The sequence below is a fragment of the Solenopsis invicta genome, chromosome 13 (genome assembly GCF_016802725.1).
Source record: "Solenopsis invicta isolate M01_SB chromosome 13, UNIL_Sinv_3.0, whole genome shotgun sequence".
Lineage (NCBI taxonomy): Eukaryota > Metazoa > Arthropoda > Insecta > Hymenoptera > Formicidae > Solenopsis > Solenopsis invicta.
Window position 1 is genome coordinate 14393185 of NC_052676.1, and position 21007 is coordinate 14414191.

Genomic DNA, 21007 nt, shown 5'->3' on the forward strand with positions numbered 1-21007 from the left:
ATATCTATATTTAATTAATTATCTTGATTCATATTGTACCAGCTTAATATACTATTCATTAAATTTATTACCGAAATTAAGATAATTGAATAGAAAGTTACTAAATATTACGCGTATCAAGTATTCGGTGTAAACAAAGCCAATGACTTTAATCTTCAATCTTCAATTTTCAATGCATAGTCTGATACAGGCTTAAAGTTGGATCAAGTTCAACTTCATGATTGGCTACCATGCAAACTTCCGCCGCGCGGCAAGTCTTGCGGCCGTAGGCTCAATGCACACAGGACGCGTCAACGCGTTACGCATGGCAAATAGCCAATCATTTTTTCGTTTTTATGACAAGAAATAAGAAAGCAAAAGAATGATTGGCTATTCGCCACGCGTAACGCGTTGACGCGTCCTGTGTGCATTGAGCCGTAGGCACGAGGCATATGGTTCAATGCACGCAGGACGCGTCAACGCGTTACGAGTGGCGAGGTAGCCAATCATTTTAAGCTTTTATGACAAGAAATAAGAAAGCGAAAGAATGATTGGCTATTCGCCACGCGTAACGCGCTGACGCGTGTTGTGTGCATTGAGCATATGAATACCAGCCCAGTCGCCTCATCTGGTAGATGTCGCCTTTGCTTTCGCCGCAATGACGCCTCCCTTCGCCGGCGACACGAGGCGTCGCGGGCAGTAACCGGCTGGTGTCCGTGATCGGACCGAAGCGAAGTCGGAAACGCAGTGAGCATACGAGAACGAGACGAGGATTTAGAAGGAGAATAAGCGAGAGCAGCAAGCCATTACAGGGTGTCGTTTTAATGGTCGCGTCACACCACGTCGCTTCACACTATTCCCCCTCCCGTCTCCACGCTCTCGCCATTGCTCGCTGCGTTTCTCGTTCTCTCCGTCGCGATTAATAGCGATCCATTCCGATCGACCGATCCACGTTTTCTCACACAGCCGGAGGAAAACCCGTCCTTACGCTCTTATTTCCTTCCCAAGGCCCACGCTCTTTTCCATGTCAACGACACGCGCGCTCCTGCCAAGGCCAGCAGCGAGTTACGCCCCCCACATCGTTGCCGTCGCCGTCGTTCTCGGGAAATTATTATTGTCTTGCACGTCGCACTCGTGCCACTGGGGAATCTCGACGAGGGCCGCCGACGGCATCGAACGTCGGGAGTCGCGAAGGAGAAGGAGGAGGAGGACGACGACAACGTCGTACGATCGAGTCGGCGGCGTCGCTCCTGCTAGCCTGAGATGAGCGACCATGGCTGCATACATTTGAATAATTTTAAAGCAGCCAAAGGCATCCAGCCGTACAAAGTGATACACTCGTATTTTGTGACCAGTACATCGACTGAGGCACGCGTCAGGAAGGTACGCTTGTCTTTTTCTCGCGTGCTATTTCGTGATCAAGGTACTAGAGTACTTTTCCGGGAGATCTTCCACTTTGCTTCTCCTCGCGTCTCGCTTGCTCACTTCCGTTATGTCTCCCTTGTTTCTCTTTATCTCTGTCTCTTTTTTTTCTCTCTGTCTCACACACACACTCTCTTTCTCTCTCTGTATTTTGTTTTGTCTTTCTCTATTGGTACATTTAATTGTTAAATGTATGTAGTACCAATCCGTTGCTCTCCGATGTTATTTAGCGCATGAAGTTTGTAAATATTAGGTTTGTTCGCAGTGCATGTTCCATCATACGTACTCCTACTCATTCTAACGCACACCAATACGTTTGCGGCAACGTGTGTTGGAGTGAGTAGAAGTATATTGGAATATACGACACGAACAGACTTAGAATATAAAACAGATAATAATGTATGAGCATCGTTTTTCGGAGAAAACTGATAGAGGGATGTTTAAAAATGTCTACCGTGCCGATACGAGTATAAAAACAAAACTGAAAGATTAGTTGTTCATATGCGGGTATTATATGAATGTTGATATTTGGATGATTAGCTTATAGTATTAATTAATACAATATTAATTTTGATATTTGTAGTTATATAAACGCCTGTATGTGCGTGCATGTATATATTTATATATGTATATATTCACATCCACAGTGTAATATTGTTTTATTTATTTTTTAATCCAAACCTCTACTTCCATTATCCTCTGTACACTTGTTCTTAGGTACCTTCTAAGCACACGATTGAGTAATTCGTGTACAAGTGAATTTTCATTACTTCTACAAATATAAGAAGATTCTTTAGTAACTTTTACATTTACCTTGACATCTCTATTTGTACTATTGTTAATTTTAAAAACTGTATATAAATGTTAAAATTAATTAGAGCTGGCAAAGTCAAAGAAATGCACATTTTTATATAAAAATTCATAACCTTAAAAATGAATTTGAAGAAAAAAGAATACTTTTATACCTTGGGCTTAGTTTTTCATTATCTGATTAATTTATGAGCAAATTAATCTGTATTTTATCCAATGAGCTTCACTTATAGCATCATTATGGTTGAAGCTTATAACCACAAGTTAACCAGATAATAAAAATCCAGGCCTTAGAATGCTGTCTTATAACAGTCAAAACTTTGAAAAATAGAATATTGGAAAAGTGCTTGCTATTAATTTTACTGCTCCAAATTTTCAATGATTGAGTTTCCCATGGAATAACTTTTAAAAAATAGAATATTAGTCTCAAACTATTTCTTAATTTAGAAAATTTCTTCATTATTATTTAATTTAATAAAAAATACATTCAAATTTTATTTATTTTATAGATTCTTTTTAATATAGAAATTAGTTTTTATCATAAAATAAAAAATAAAAATAACTTTTTAATTTTTTAAAATTCTAGAGATTTTAATGTATAAGAAACCCAGTCACAAAAATTTTAGACCTACAAGCACGAAATTTATATGAAAAAAATTGAATGTTTATATATTAATAAATACTTACCAAACATTTATTAACAATACAATTTTTATACATTGATATTTAATTGTGATAATTTTTTAAGAATGAGTATAATGAAAAATAAAGAATTAGAAAATTTATTTAATTATAAAATTATTTATCAAATAATGTAATTTAAAAATCTAATGACTGTAACATTACAAAAAATTAACTATAAAGATAACCGTTAATTTTTGTTTATGAAAAGCTATAGTAACAGTTTTTTTGAAGTAACATTTTTAATCTTGAATTCTCTTGCGTGTTGTGAAAAAGTTTGTCTTTTCATCCTAATACATGTATATACAGGATGTTCTGTTTTACTTGCTTACTTCAAGTATCTTGTAAATAACATGTTATCATAGAAAATGTTTTAGAAAATTGCATGTTCTATGAAGAGAAACAATATTAAAATCAATATTTTTTAAAATGAAAATGATTTTTCAACATTAAGTGACATGAAGATTCTCACTACTTTTTTAAATAAAATTATTGTTTTACATAATATTCTTCTAATTATTTTGTATATAAAAGTGTTAAATAGACTTATCTGAGAATCTACAAAAACTACTAAATCTGCAAAAACTGTAAATGACTAATATACAGGGTGTTGAAAAGAAGGTCACATATTTTGGTAGCAGGTAGTATTGATCAAAATAAGAAGAAAAGGTTTAATTAACATGGGTTCTAAGACTAATATCTTCAAAGATACAAGCTATTTTGTTATTTGAGCTTTTTGTCATTTTCTTATTAGTCGTATTATCTTTAGAACATAATGAACAAAGGAGTAGATTTGTAGTATCTATTGCGAACCAAACGTAAATATCAGGAGAGAGAAATGAAGTTAGAATGCGTGATTTGAAAGACTGCGTAATTCTATAAGACGTAGGGCTGAAACATGTGTGAGAGTGAATGGCAATCACATAGAGCAACTCCTCTAATGCTGAGTCAGCATTACAATTTTTTTGTTTTTGTAAAAAAGAGTTTTTATTTTGTTATCATACATTCAGTTTCTTTACTTCAGTTTTTTTTTATGGAAGATAAATGATTACATTTCATATTCATATCAAAATAAAAATTGTTTCTTTATCTCTCTTTATTTACTTTTTATTTTTTAAGGCACTTAGAAAAAAAATATCCCCATTGTATTCCACTCTCCCCTGTGTTCATTATATTCTAAAGATGACATGACTAATAAAAAAATGACAAAGAGCTTAAATAACAATAGCTTGTATCTTTGAAGATATTAATTTTAGGACCCATGTTAATTAGACCTTTTCTTCTTGTTTTGATCAATACTATCTGCTATCAAAATGTGAAACAAGTGACCCCTTTTTTTCAACACTCTGTATAATACCAAAATGTAATAATATAACTTTATGCAAAAAGATATATTTGCTTCAATTGATAAATCATACTAATGCTAATAGTTAAAAAAAAACTAATTAACTAATAGTAACAAGACCTTATAATAATGACTTTTCATTTTAATTAATATGTAAAATATATTTTTAAAACAAAAACTGAAAATATGAATATTACTAATCTTGTTAATTTTTAGTTTGTAGAAAAAAAAATAATAAAATTTATTTCATTCTATAATTACTATTTAACATCTTGTAACACGAAGTTTATTTATAATATGTGTTTGTTGAAGTAAAAATAATGAAACAAATTAATATGAAATCAGTTCATATGAATTTACATTTGAGTAATGAAGGGCAATAAGACGAGCAAAGATTTAGTTTTTTATATAAATAGCATCTTATCTTTAATTTAGCATTTGACACAAACGTTTCGACTCTGCGGAGTCTTCTTTAGCGTGCACATTATTACATTAACAACGAGCTATGCATCACGGTGTTTATTTTTTCCCAAAGTTCAAACGCAAACAATTTTATAGGACGCAATAAAAATCAAATATAAATATAAAAACAATGAATTGATGTCAATAATCTGAAATTTTCTTGATTGATTCGTCGTTTCCTATACGCGAACAAATCGTGTCCGCGTGTTTGAGAACCAGTCGATTTCCTTCGTACGACGCATACAATTTTTTTTTTAATTAAACGCATACATAAAAGCATACACACATTATTATAAAGTTATGTCTCTATATTAACACGCATCTTAGAAACACATCTCAATATTTAAAGTTTATACATTGAAACAAATCAATTATAATATCCGTTTTGTGAACAAGAAAGAACAAATATTAATATTATACCATTTAAATTACTTACATATTAAGAATTAATTTTGTTAAACAGAAAAGTTTGCGAGGTGAGTTCTTCGAAGTCGCCGCAAAAAAGAGACGATTTTTATTAAAAATGTTGCTAAAAGATAAAAGATAAATGAATCGCATTATCGATAGAAAAGTTATGCAACTTATCGCAACTATATCAGATTTACCAACAGTTGTAACCGGTTTCTTATGAATGCAAAAAATATTTAATATACCATTTATTTAGACATGCTTTCAATTTTATCGATTATTTACGTTACACATTTTACGATAATGTAATTAATTTATTTCTTAAGCTTTATCTTTTATATCGTTAACTTGTTTTCTTTTACTCAAATGTAATATTTTTACTAAAAAATTTGTTAAATTAGGGTTACTGCACTAGTCAATGAATAAATAAAAAATTAAACCAATTAATAAACATATAAATGAAATTTTAATATAATTACATTTTTTAATAAAAAATGTTACTTTTATAAAATCTTTATAAAAATTAGATTATAAAAAATATAAATTAATTCGCAATTTAGTAATTTGAAGTCTTATTATTTTTATACTTTTCTGAAATAGTCATTTACTTAGATTGTTCAGCGATTAGTGCAGAGAAAATAGATTAGTGCAGTGACCCTATATTCTTACAAATAGTTGAACACCTTGATATGAGTGTGCTGAATGTGTTGTGCATGTACAAAATTAAATAAAAGTAAATTATATTAAATAAAGAACTTTGGCATTATTGCTATATTTACTTGCTTGTTACCATTTATTATTAAAATGACTTTTAATTTAATAATGATATTACTAATTCTTGTTCAACTTAGTAGAGATACGCGGGGCAAGACAGGGTTGCAGGGTAAGACGCAGTATCGCGCGATTTGAATGCAAGAATCACAATCGAGTATACGCGTTAAATGTGACTCCTCAAAAAATGCATAGAATTATGCATTGAAAAATCGTTACCCACAAACCAGCGAAGTAGGTAGTGCGTTATTGAGTTAGAGTTAGATCATAATTTATATATTTTTGTAATTTTATTATGATTTTATCTCATTTTTTTATTTGTGATATTAATATTAAATTATAGTATACTGTTGAAATATATGATCTTGTTCACGGGGATACCTCATGTTTCTCTATTCAGGAGCGAGACTAAGAGAAATGCTTTTATTTATTTTTTTAGAATAAAATTTATAATTCTCTGAAGATTTTATTTCATGATAAAAAGATTGATATCTAAATAATATTTAAAAAGTGAAGATGATTTGTTGATTATGAAAACCTAGCTTTTTCGTCATCAAATTCTAATCACCTCGTCTTGCCTTATCTTCCCCTACTATGTTTCAAGACCGAAAATTTATTTTGGCACACAATTTTGTGAAACATGAAAAGATATATAAAATCACACAATAAATCGCACTAATGCAAAAAATAAAATTGTTTTTAATTTAAATCTTGTTTAAAGTTTTAAAATTTTAGGTTTATTCATTTGTATAGCAATAACAAATAAAATGTAATTACAATATTATTAATACTAGATATTTTATTTTACAGGCTGTGAGCTGTTTATGTCACACATGTAAAACTTACAAGGATCGCCTACATTCTTGTCTTCATTGCATATTTTTTGGCTGCTACGTAAAAGGTCACATACAAGAGCATGCGAAAACGAAAAAACATTTTCTAGGTAATGGGGTATTTTTTATCTTAAACCTATTTTATATATTTAAGATTTATTAAAAATTATATAAATAAAATCATTAATCCTCAGCTGACACACTGGGTGTTGTACATCCGGGCTATTTACAAATATGCTTGACATTCATAACTTGTTAACTTTTTCTCTTCCGAATATTTTAAATATATTCAACTTCTTGATTTTTGCACTTATTTAGTCTTCTTGACTTTTTGATGTATCAATTAAAACAAAATTGTTCAAATTCTATGCATTGAATTTCGAGATGATCGAGATATACACAATTGAAAATGATCGGGTGACAATTGCCCATGTGAGTATCGAATTCAATATAGTGTGTCAGCTGAGGATTAAAAATATAGAGGAAGGTCGTCAAAACTGGAATAGCTCTCTTAAAGCGACATCCCATTATTTTTCAGAACCGAAACAGTGTATTGTATTAAAGAGTAACACCACCTTTGAGACCCTAAAATGATACCTAAGTTTAGGGGAATTTATTGTCGGCAAATGAATAACTTTATATAAAAGAGCTTGAAGGGTTTTATTGTACATATATTGACGAGTAAAAAAATATTTTTTAATTTTCTTTCATGCACAAAATGACGGCGTACTGGCCCTTTTACGAAATTGTCTTTTCTTAAAGATGAATTTTTGCGTGCAAGTTTTCTGCGACATGGCTTATGTTGGAACCAAACAAAAAACAATCTACATTATCTACATATTCAAAACTAAGAAAGTATGTAGGGGTTTTTAAAAATATTAATTTTTATCAAAATGGCAGCTATTTATAGAAAAAAGTGCATATTTTACCCAAAAATTTGTTTAAAAAATGCTGATTACGAAAAGAGTTTTCAACATTTCGCAAAAAGTCTACGTATTTTTTTGTAGAATAGTTACAAGAAAATTGTATTAAAATTTCAAGTCAATCGGATAAAAATTGTAAGAGTGACGTTGCACGCAAATTTGAAAAACTGTGTTTTGAGAAAAACGCGTTTGGTAACTGATTTTTTGTGTATAAAGTTGAAAATTTTTAATTTATCTCTAATCTGCGATGCCTGCTCCATAAAGCTGTCCTTTCACAAGTTTAGCAGCCTCATTATATTCCTTTCTTGTTGTTAATAATGATATTCTGGTCTCTTTTGCTTCTTGGGTGAGACTGCACTCGGCAAGTACGACGCGTCGCGCATCCAATTTTTGGCAATAATAATAACAAGTAGTGCCCACCATGAGGTTTTAGACTTGCAAAATTTTCGTTAGATTGTTATAACCATCATTATAATAACAAACAGCCAAGTTTGTTGCATAAACACAGAAAAACTAATGGCGTCGCATAAACCCAAAACCGGCGCTTTCAAAACTATTTACTGATATAGTACAAGTAATAACATCTATATTGTGTTAGTCAAAGGTCTATTTTCGGTACATAAATAAGGCCCAAAAAACTACGAAGCATAGAGAAGATGGGGCCGCTCGAAATCGTTTGCAGCTGCTCGGTAGGCGCATAGAGACGATTTATTTAATCAGCTCAAACTATAATACAGTTTGAATTTTGTTTTAAAACTACTTACAGCATATTTTTATAAGTATAAACTAATAATTTAAACAAAAAAAAAACGATTTTTTTCAAATCTCAAAAGTGGTGTTATCCTTTAATACTCGTAAAAACATAATCTTTTTAGATAATTAAAGAAATAAAAACCCGTAATTCATACTGTTACAGCTTTTTACTTTTTTCTATATAAAAGCTACTAAAATAATTTCTTGAAACGCGAAAATAAAATTTTCATGATTTTTTTTTAGAAATTACATATTTTAAACAATGAGTATTATTATTAATATTATATCATTGTTAATATTATATGTTTGTAACTTTTTATAACTGTTTTTTTTTCTTTTAATGATTTTCTCTTTTGTATTTTCCTCGTAGTTTGAAACATAAAATCGCTGTACAGCGTAAACTAGTACACTTCTCTGTGAAAACAAGACACTAAGTGTGATTATATCATGGATTGACTTCGTTAACTTGACTGAAAAGAAAGCTTGCTTGCTAAAAATAACAAACCGTTATTAGCATATAGCACAATGTAATTAAAATAAGGCGTTTAAATCGACAAAAAAGTATTAATCTTTTGACAATGTATGGAGATGGAGTTTTGACAATGTATGGAATTAGTATGACAGTAAAGGTTATTATAAATGATGTTACCAGACTTATGGTCTGTTTTCGTAGAAATCTCGGTGCACTTCCCTATTTATAATGCACAACAATTTTTAAATCTAGCCTTTTAATCCCATCAATTTTGTTGCTTTGTTTATCAGTTTATTTCAAGTTAACTCCTATTACAAAAAATCGTACCTCAATTCTGTCATTACTGTCTAGTGTATCAGTTTTGGAACCCAATTTTTCAGATGCTTTTTTGGATTGTGTTACAAAAATGTTATTACAAAATACAAAATAGTTTTATAAAAATTACTATACCATCTGATAGAAGACACCTTTAATTTATATTTATATTTTGAAGTTTTATCTTTAGTTTTTGTTTAAAACCTATTCAAAAACAAAATATTATGGATATTTCTCTATAAATACAATTGAAGAGTTTTCTATAAATATCAAATAAGTTCAGTTTTTAAAAAAATTGAATTGTGTTAAATTTTTCTCTATCAGTAACATCACATCATATTTTGTTTCAGCAAGAATCAAATAAAAAATGGAAAATATAAATAATAACAGTAATAAATATAAAAATTCCATAAGAACCAAACAATTTATTTTTTAAATAATTCTGAAAATATTAATCAGTCTAAAATTGTTTTTATAATAGAAATATCTATAACATATACCCAGCAAATACTAAGTTACATGTAATACAAATTATTTATATGTATGTATATAATATATATAATATAATATAAAAGGTGTGACTTAAAAAACATATATAGAGTATATCATGAGATACGGAATATAAATCTAAATCGAAAAATTCCGCGCCATGTTTTAATCTGAGGTTTCTGTTCGTGGTTATACGGTATTAAAGTTTACGAATCAGTGCCTGTTAATAGACGAAAAGCAAGAGCAAAAAATAGCCGTTACTCTCCCGTTCTTGCTTTCCATTTATAGACGGGCACTGATTCGCAAACTTTATTACTGTATTATTACGAACGGAAAGCTCAGATAAAAAAAATTGGGGACTTTTTGACTTGGGTTTGTGTCCTGTATCTTATGGTATACTTCATAAAGGTTTTTTACACCCTGTATACACACGCATACGCACACGCACGCACGCACACACACACACACACACACACACACACGCACGCACGCACGCACGCACGCACACGCACGTACACGCACGCATATACGAGATGTTAATTTGACCGGACAACGTCCACATGATACACTTTAAGTGATTAAAAATTACTTTATGAAAATAAACTTCATGTTAGTGTTTTGGAAAGCTCTCAACATCACCTGTTAGATTCTAAAATAAAAAATTGGTGTCGAAAAAATTTATGTAATTTTGACACTACCCAAAGTTACAATAATATTGCTATATAATGTATCCCTTAAAATCTTAAAACTTTTGTCTGCAATATTTTTTGGTACTTTTTGATAACAGACATAGGAAAGGATGTTTGGAGTGGACATTAAAATGCCCCATTCTGTGTATTGTGTATACATATATACAATATACAGGGTGTCACAAAATATTCATTCATGCTCTCGTGGGTTGATAGAGCAAGTAAAAATTCCGAAATTGGTAAAGGAGCCATTAAAAAAAGAAAGAATTTTATTTCATCTGATTGTAAGGGGATCTAAATGTACCTTTATTCCTCTGAATTTGATACTTTACTGAAATCACGTGTACGGCCAAGCTCGAGAAAACGCGTCTCAAACGTTAACACTGCGACGAAGACGACGAACAACACTGAAAATTGAAATCGTTGAAGTGACACTTTTCATAGACTCGCTGATCGAATCTCGGGATTGACTGAACCGATTTTATTCGAATCGGTCTCAATCGAAAGCTCGCAAAAAGTTATTATAAAAGTATCAGAACTTTTTTTATTATAACCGAGGTTTTTGAGTAAATTCCGAGTTAATTAAATCGGAAAATAGGCAAGGCGAAAACTTGAGATAAAGCCTACTGCGGTAGCGCTTCGATAATACCAATGCCGTAGTCTTCTTCTTCTTCTTCTCTTTTTTTTTTTTTTTTTTTTAAATACCTGGCGTTGCGACGCTACCGCATTGCTTGATTGAATGAAATGAAAAAATTTAACAAGCTTATCTCCAGTGGCGCAGGAATACGCGACAGTCCAAAAATTATAAATAATTTGACCTGAAAAATTCCATTATTTGATCTCTTGTTTGGGATTTTTTAATTGCCTTTATCTCTCCGTCTTTACGGGTGGCATGTTGATGCTCTCTACATAAGATTAACTTTTTATACAATAAATGTTGCTCCAAACTTCATTCAATTATCTCTATTCATTCAAAAGTTATTTAGGTTCAAAAGTTATTTAATTTAAAATTTATTACAATCTTTTTTATACACCTCGTATATAAAAATATTACTTTTTACATTTGTAACATTTTGAACTGCAGAAATAGTTTTCGTAGGAATAACCCATATAAACATAATTTCAAAATTTCTTTAGTAAAATGGCAATTAAATATTAATAAATGATCAGTTATGAGAATAACGTTAAAAAAATATACTATATGAATATTATTTAAATGTTTACCTTTTCGAGAGAAATTTCATAATCTTACTTGTTCATTAACTGGGACATTCATCTTAATTATTTTTAATATCGTGGAATATTTTTATATGATCATGACATGTATAATGCATATATTAATTTATATTTAAATATAATTTAATCAATAAAGCATTTTAATATTATCGTAATTACTTTAATGTATGAGAGTAGACTGAAAAGTAATGCATACATGTTTGTAGAGTGCGAACAAAAACAAATAGCAAGATCGGGCAAGTACATTAAAGTACAATTCTTAAGCTTCAAAATCATACATTTATTTTTCAACACTGTTAACCCTAACACATTTCTCCCAACGTGTAACAAATTTTCTCATTTTGTCACTGAAAAATTCTTCCGACTTTTCTCGAATCCAGGACTTGATAGCTGCTTACACCTCATCATCTGAGGTATAATGATTACCCTTGAGATGTCTTTTGAGTAGAGGAAAAAAATGAAAATTGCAAGGCGTAAGATCAGGGAAATAAAGAAGGTATGGAATCGGCTCAAACTTCATGTTTTACGGAGCCTCTCTAGGGGGCCTATTTTTGAAATCATGAGATTAATTTTTGTATACGAAAATGGCAAAATAATTAATAGAAGAATATCATTGAATAATTTTATTGGCTATTCTGCCACTTTCGTATACGAAAATTATTCGCATGTTTTCAAGAATAGTTGCGCGAGGTGTGTGGACGACCGTTGTCATGTTGCAAGATTATTGGGGCTGCCTCTAACGTGTTAAACTCGACGTCGGAGGTCTGTATGTTCTTTTAGAGTCTGTATGTTCACGCTCTCTGATAGAGAGAGAGAGAGAGAGAGAGAGAGAAAGAAAGAGAAAGGAGAGAGACTCTTCTGTGTCGCATCAGTTGAGCGCAGCAAGCGCCTCACGAAACACCCGCGCGTAATGATGAGTGCGCCGCTCTTGCGTACCTTCTGTACTCGACCTGTGATACGCTAACTTAATCAGCTTATCGAAATCTAAGCCTCTGCCAAATTTTTGCCAAAGGAAAGATCGTGTTAGACTTCGACCAGGAATATGTCCCTTGAGGACAATTGTTTATTTTCTGAATCACCTTGTGCGTGCGCGCGCGCGCGCGCGTGTATGTGTATTATATACATATGTATTATAGGTAATTTTAATACAAAAATAATTTTAGACTTTCATTAATATTTTGAGGATCATCTCAAAAAATAAACTGACTCTTACGGAAATTTTATTACCTATTTACATTTCCCATTTTCTGTTTTATTCTTGCCGAAACAAAATTGTTTAGGATATGACGTTATTAATGCGTGCGTGTGTGCGTGCGTGCGTGCGTGCGTGCGTGCGTGCGTGCGTGCGTGCGTGCGTGCGTGCGTGCGTGCGTGCGTGCGTGCGTGCGTGCGTGCGTGCGTGCGTGCGTGCGTGCGTGCGTGCGTGCGTGCGTGCGTGCGTGCGTGCGTGCGTGCGTGCGTGCGTGCGTGCAAGTGTGTGTTTAGAAAAAAATTAGCACATTTGTACAAAGAGAAGTATAAGAGGATGTTTCTAGTTTTTTTTGAGAGCAGTTTATAAAATTTTATAAAGTAAATAAGATATTGTTATTTATGTAAAATATTTTTTCTTTATCTTTTATCATTATTAATACTATAAAATAATAAATGTACATTATAGAATAAATAGGTCATAAATATAAAATTTCAGAACCAAACAAATTCATAAGATTTTATTTTACTTTTTTATTGTAAATGAGTCCTCAAAATATAAAAGCACAACTTTGTTCTCCCATTTGTTACATATTTGGAAAAACATTACCATATTTACGTTATAAACGATTTGAAGAAGAGAAGTTTTTTTTTTTTTTTTCAAAATATGACCTTTTGAATTTATTTGATTTTTGTAAAAAAAAACAAATTATATAAGTGTTTTAATTTTATAATAAATTATTTATTTTTACTATTTTATTTATCGGTTTTTTATTGCAGCCGTTGATCTGTGTTATGGGAATATTCTGTGCTTCCAATGCGGCGACTATGTATACGATAGAGAATTATTAACAGTAGCAAAAGCGCAATGGAGCGAGTCGGCAAAATCCTTGAGCTTCGGGGAATTCTATCGTGCATGGGAGCCTACGCAGATAGAGACGGAATTGCTGAGGAAACATCCGCGCCGAAGACGCGTCGTAGAAAATTCCACTATAGGTAAAAGATCCTTTAATTCTATTCATAGATCGTATGGTATATCGTTAGATCTTATTTAATTACATACTATATTATTTTTAGGGAAACACAATTTAACAATTTTAAAATAGAGATACAATATAAATCTTTCTGTAATTATTTTTATGAAAAAAATTTTTTTTGTTTTACACACAGGTTTAAGAGGACTGATCAATCTCGGAAATACTTGTTTCGTAAACTGCATCGTACAGGCACTGATTCACACTCCGCTATTACGAGACTACTTTCTTGCTGACCGTCATCACTGCCCGCAACCGAGTCGTTGTTTGGTTTGCGAGGTATCCCACTTGTTTCAGGAGTTTTATTCTGGCAACAAGGCCCCGCTAACGCTTCACAAACTTCTCCATCTAATTTGGACCCACGTCAAACATTTGGCGGGTTACGAACAGCAGGATGCCCACGAATTCTTTATTGCTACTCTGGACGTCCTTCACAGACACTGCGAAGCCGCTCCGATATTGGTCAAAGAAAACCCGCATAATTGCAAATGTATCATTGATCAGATATTTACTGGGTGCCTTCAAAGTGATGTTGTCTGTCAAGCTTGCAAGTACGTTAGTCTCTATAGTGTCCTCTAAGAAAGTATACTTGTATAATACAGGATTATTAAGGCTCCTGACTCCTCAGCCGAGAACTCCGCGTTGACGGTAGCGACATTTCGTCGCGGACAAAATTAGAACTAATACACGTGAAACGTGACAGATTGACGATGAAATGTTATCGTGCATGTCATTTTGTTATTATGTGTTTCATTGTAAAAACATGACTTGTCTCGTATTTACCAAATTCGTAAAAATGGACCGCGAGTAAAGTTTCTTTGAATTTTATACATAAAAGTACATTTTTCACTCCTTTTAATAGCTATCCGTGTGTTTTCCTGTCTGAATAGACGTCATTTTACGTGCTTTTTACGACTATTTACTGACTGCTAGGCGAAAAAAGGATAGTCGTGACCGATATTTAGAAGTGTTTTAAAGCCATCTGATTAGTCTGTTTTATCCAAATTGGCATTATTTAGAAATGGCACGTCGGACAAAATTATGTGCCCATGTGTTTTCCTGTTTCAATTGCTTCACTTTACATGCTTTTTACAACTATTTACTGATTGTTAAGCGGAAAAAGGATAGTCGTGACCGATATTTAGAAGTGTTTTAAAGTCATCTGCTTAGTTTGTTTTATCCAAATTGGCTTTATTTACAAATGGCATGTCGGACAAAATTACGTGTCATTTCACGCAATTTCTCGCTTCTGACGTCACGACTTCAATATGGCCGCGGCGAGTACTCAGGAGCCTTAAAGGTTAGAGGAAACTAGGAAAAGTCAAAAAATGGAGTAACCCTATTATTCTTAAACAAGATTACTGTAATATCAATTCTATACTAAATTTTTAAAGGTGTTAATTTTATTGTCGTCAGTTTGAAAATCAGAGAATATTTTTTTCTGTTTCACTAATAACATTGATAAATTAGAAAAGATTATGTAGAATTTTTAAAGTATTTAGGTAGATATGCTAAAAAAAGGTTAAATAATATAGTAAGTTCATAGTTTACGTAGAGTTACGTAGAGTGAAATAGTTATTTATATATAAATCGATATAATATAAAGTTTTTTTAAATACAATGTATTATAAAAATAGCTTATTTAAAACATAACAAGACATATTTACTATATAAGATTTCATCTCTCAAATACAAAAGTTGAAATAGATATTTTTTAGCTTATTCTAGGAAGACAAAGTCTTAAGAATATATATCCTAAATTTTGTTCTTAAAATATAACATGTTAATTTGAAAAAAGTATAAAAATTTGGAAAGCACTTAGATATTTTATTCAAACTTGGTGTGCTTACTTGGTATGCATTATTAATAACCACTTTCCCATAAAACATGTTTATATTTATATAATTTTTTTAACAAGTCAGTATTTATATTTAAACGTATAAGATCTTTTTTTTTTTAAATAAGAAAAGACTATCTCCTTCAATTTTTTGTATCTAGAAATCACTTTGTATAGCTTATCTATTACACTATATTTTTTTTCTTTTTAGTGGAGTATCTACTACAATAGATCCATTTTGGGACATATCTCTGGATCTGACTTCGGCAGCTAGTGCCTCTGGTTCTGATGCACCCGGGACGCCCACCTCCTTGTTAGACTGTCTGGAAAAATTTACCAGGGCCGAGCATCTAGGTTCTGGCGCGAAAATCAAATGTAGTAACTGTGAAACTTACCAAGAAAGCACAAAGCAATTGACGATGAAACAATTACCAATTGTGGCGATATTTCATCTAAAACGCTTTGAGCATTTCATAATTCAGGATAAGATTTTTAAGAAGAAGATCTCTACATTTATCTCGTTCCCGGAACAACTGGACATGACGCCATTCATGTCACACAGGCGCAATGGAAACAACAATAGTTCTATGTTGGATAGCTTATTGAAAAACGGAGCAGATGTGAGCTTCAGTGACAACAGGTAGTGATGTGTCACTAATAGTTTATAATCTTTCTCTGTTCTCAATTATATCATGAATAATCAATGTTATATGGTTTTAAAATATTGAGTTGAAAGAAAAGTAATGTCGTATTTTTTCACCAGATGACTTTAGTTGTTTTATTACAAAAAAAATTTAATTCAAATTATGTAAATGCTTTTTTGTGATAGCTGTAACCTCTGAGCATCATCGAATGTATAGAAATTGAATACAAAAGCGTTTGTATTTACTTCAAGAGTAAATAGAACAAAATATTGTATTTGATTTTTGTTGTTTGATGCTATTTTATTATAAAGAAAAAAAATATGGCAAAAAAATATGTGCCGTGTATGGACAAGATGCGTAATTGAATGCATGAATGTCAAAGATGTTTTGCAAAGATGATTTCGTGTCAGTGATACGACACTTGAAAATGAGACATGCTCTGGTCGACTGGTAATAATGATCAAATCAAGATTTTATTAATCACAAATAATCAGCGGTATATGACGCAAGAGAAATGCTCCATTTATCACATACAATCATTGAGCATTTGAATAAATTGAAACATATCCTAAATCGTTTTATTATCTGGGTATCATATGATTTCTCTGACAAAAATTTTATTGATCGCATTTCCATCTATGATTTATTATATAAACGCAACAAAACCAATCCATTTTTTTAATAAGTTGTGACAAACGATGAAAAATGAATTGTCTACAATAATGCGGTACGCAAACGGTGAAGAAAGCATTTAAAAAAGCCATTGATCACTCCAAAGCCTGGACTTCATCCGAAGAACATTGGGTTGTATATTTAATGGAGACTGGAAGATAGTACCGTGTATTATGAATTTTTTCCAAAGAACGTACGGCTTAATTTAGATAAATATTCTGCCCATTGGACAAACTAAAGAAAGCTATTATGAAAAAACACCCAGAACTGGTGAATAGAAAAGGTGTTTAATTTGATTTATTAAGATATTGGCAGAGCCTCAAGTTTTTTAATTATCCGGAAAAATATTGCAACTCTGCTGGAATATCCTACCCAACATATTCATTAAATATTACTTCTTTGGGTTACTATTTGTTCTGATCTTTGCAGAACTGTTAATATTAAGGTGTTTATTTTTTTTGAGGACTACAAAAACTATCTTCAATCATTTTTTTGCTGAGAAAACAATCAAATTCCACACATAAGGAATTATGAAGCTGCCCGAAAGATGGCAAAAAATTATAAAAAACCGGCCATTACATAACACATTGAAACTATTTAAATATGAATAAATGCTTTAATTTTAGATTAAAAATACGATATTAGTTTTCTTCCAATCCAATACATACATATATATGTGCGTGCATGCGTTTATATAGAATTAATATCTGATTACTGATAGGTATTCTCTATTTGCTGTAATAAATCATGAGGGTTCTTTAGAGACTGGACATTATACCGCTTTTGTTAGACAACAGAAAAATCAATGGTTTAAATGCAATGATCATTTGATCACGCGAGCCAAGTTGAAGGATGTCTTGACCAGCGAAGGGTAAGCTAAGCACGACATTGAAAGAATACGAAACGCAATTACTAGATTTATTAAAACAAGGTGTTTATTACCGGAAAAAACCTGGAATTTTCAGGATTTTTTTTATCCTTGAGAATCATGTGCATGGAATTTTATAAGTACTCAGAGAAATTTTGTAAATTTTTGCTTATAAATTTAAATTTTATCTCATTCGTCAAAATTTTATTGATAATTTTTCCTTAATAATACAAAGCGTTAATTTATAAACAAATGTAGCATACACAATTAACTTAATATTAATCCCTTGCATAGTACTTTCATTATCATTCAATTTACACATGAATTTTATTTAAACTTTATGTAAACGTACATAATTCGTAACAATAACTACTCATTCTAAATTAACATTTTATTGTTTATTACTTTTTGAATTTTGTATTATCAATAAGCTTACGGACAAATAATATGACATTTAATCAGAGGTGGCCAGAAAAAAATTCAGTGGGTGAAAAAAATTTTGATATATTCCGGCAAAAATATGTACTGTCTCGAACTTTATTCAGTAGAATAAAGTAGTACAAATTATAAACATAACTAATATGTAATACTATTGTAAAATATATTTATATAACTTTATTAAAAAAATATTTTCTCTTTATAAAATTATATTAAAAAATAATGAAACCAATCAATAGTCATGAATTAATAGTAACAAAATCTTATAATAATAAAGCATTTTTTAATTTAAATTAATATGTGAAATACATGGTTTAAACAAAATCTTTGGATATATATATGTTGTGTGCGTGCGTGCGTGCGTGCGTGCGTGCGTGCGTGCGTGCGTGCGTGCGTGCGTGCGTGCGTGCGTGCGTGCGTGCGTGCGTGCGTGCGTGCGTGTGTATATATATATTCCTAAATTTTGTATTAACTTTTAGTTTAATGAGAAAAGCATAATAACAAAATTAAAATTTTTATTTAACATAAATTTATTTTGCGTTTGCTTAATATAGATTTGTTTATTTAACGTGTAATAGAAACCAATTTATTTGTTTTATGTTGCCGCCTAATTCATTGGTTTTAGTAGAAAAGAGCAGTTTTTTTTTTAAATAATGCTGGTTTTTGGATTCCTGATATAGATATTTTAATTTTTCCAAAAAATGTGGAATTTTGCCAACCTTATATTTACCAACCCTAATTCATATTATTTCTTTTAGTACTTTTTTAAATTTAATATTTAAAACTTAAATGGTTTTTCCTTGTAATTACATGGTTAAGGTACATTAAAAAATACGTATACAAAGTAAAAATATTTCAAAGCTGTATTAAAAAATTCTCTGATCTTTCTTTAAAGTTTTGAATAAAATTTCTGGAAAATCTAGGAATTCTCGGGAAATTTTTTTACAAAATTTAATTAAGCATTCTCTAAACTCTTTTAATGAATAACAGAAAAAAGAATATGAATCTCGGTTATTAACAAAAAAATTTGTTTTTCAGATATCTGCTGTTTTATCACAAACAAATTTTGGAGTACGGTTGAAATAATAAAGTCTGAGAAAGAAGAGAGTGTGTGAATTAAGTCATGTAATTAATTTATTTAACGAAGAATTGAGAAAACTACTGCTGAAGCTAGACGTGTCGGTGACATTTTGTGTTTATCAAATATAAATTATTGTCACTGTCGCTTTGGTTTCCGCCGGCGCCTTTTGTGTTCGATAAGAGTATGTCGTTTGACTGCTCGATCGATGTCTACATGAACATAACGTAAGCGTAGATATTAAGATTAGCTCAATTTTTTTAAATCGACCGATCGCAATTTTTGTATTTCGCTGACTGTTATATTCCTGCCCCAACATACACATATACATTCGCGCATGCACACACACACACACAACACACACACACACACGCACACATACATGCATACACATATATGTGTATATATTCAGAAATTGAATATTGACATTTTGCTAATTGATACATGTAATTCTTATTTTTAAAAAAGTCAAAATTATTTGACAAAAAAAACAAAAATACATTTTTTTCCATGGGACAGCTCATCAATTGATTCTTATAGATGAAACATTTAAAATATTTTTTTGTTTTTTCAAATAATAAACACCCTAATAAATATATATACATATATATGTATATACAGATTGTCATAATAATCGTGCATGCCCTCGTGGGTTGATAAAGCAAGTAATACTGAGAAGAAAAGTCCTGTATTATTTTTCAAAATTTGCAATAGAGATAAAAATTAATTTAGTCGGCAAAGAAGCACATACTTTCCTTACCCACCGCACGCCAAACTATATACAGACGCGGCAGGCCGCACGGTGAGAAGGGAGAAGCACCAATGATTGTTTTATCCGCCTCATCGCGCCGTTTGTCACGTCTGTCTATAGTTCAGCGACCGACGGTCACCGTGTGCGGTGGATAGGGAAAGTATATGCCTATTTGCCGACTATATTAATTTTTATCTCGGTAACTATTGCGAATTTTGAAAAATGGTAAAAAATTTTTCTTCTGAGTTGTACTTGCTCTATCAACCTACGAGAGCATGACCGAATATTTTGTGACACCCTGTATGTTTATAGATATCATATTGGAGATGGATTTAATGTGTATTTTTTATAATTTCTGTACTTTATTAGCATGTCGATATCCGATCTGTGAAACAGCGCACCAGAGCAGATGTGTGGTGTTGAGTTGCCGTTTATCGACAGAGAGAGAGAGAGAGAGAGAGAGAGAGAGAGAGAGAGAGAGTGTGTGTATGTCTTTTAATACATATTCAATATATTGTTAATTTATTCACAAAATCAGAAAAGAGAGAATTCGTATTATTTTCTATATTTATAAATTTGGATCGCATGAAATTAATATTACCGGTACAATTGAATAAAATATCGTGTTCAGAAAGATAAATAGGATCTCTTTTTTGATATCATCGAAAAAAGTTACACTATGATGGAATTTAGTGCGTTTTCCGTACAAAACAGTCTATTTTTCTGTGTGTGTGCTATACAATTGTATATACTGATATAATGATATAATTTATCCAATACTTACAATGGTTATCCCTGGCGACTTTGTACAGACAAAGCAACATGTGTTACAATAAATATGAAGACACTGTCTGATTTGAGGCGAACTCTTTCACTAGATTTTGTATAATAAAAATCACTGCTCGAAAA

General features: G+C 31.3%; 1 protein-coding gene across 1 annotated transcript; it reads left to right on the forward strand.

Annotated features, from left to right (window-relative positions):
• Window positions 1–623: 623 nt before the first annotated feature.
• Window positions 624–21007, forward strand: LOC105202937 (ubiquitin carboxyl-terminal hydrolase 22). Its single transcript, XM_039456446.1, has 7 exons — window positions 624–1362; window positions 6689–6821; window positions 13557–13772; window positions 13947–14361; window positions 15859–16287; window positions 17685–17834; window positions 19308–21007. The coding sequence occupies exons 1-7, from the start codon at window positions 1243–1245 to the stop codon at window positions 19348–19350; spliced, it is 1506 nt and encodes a 501-aa protein (XP_039312380.1). The 5' UTR covers window positions 624–1242; the 3' UTR covers window positions 19351–21007.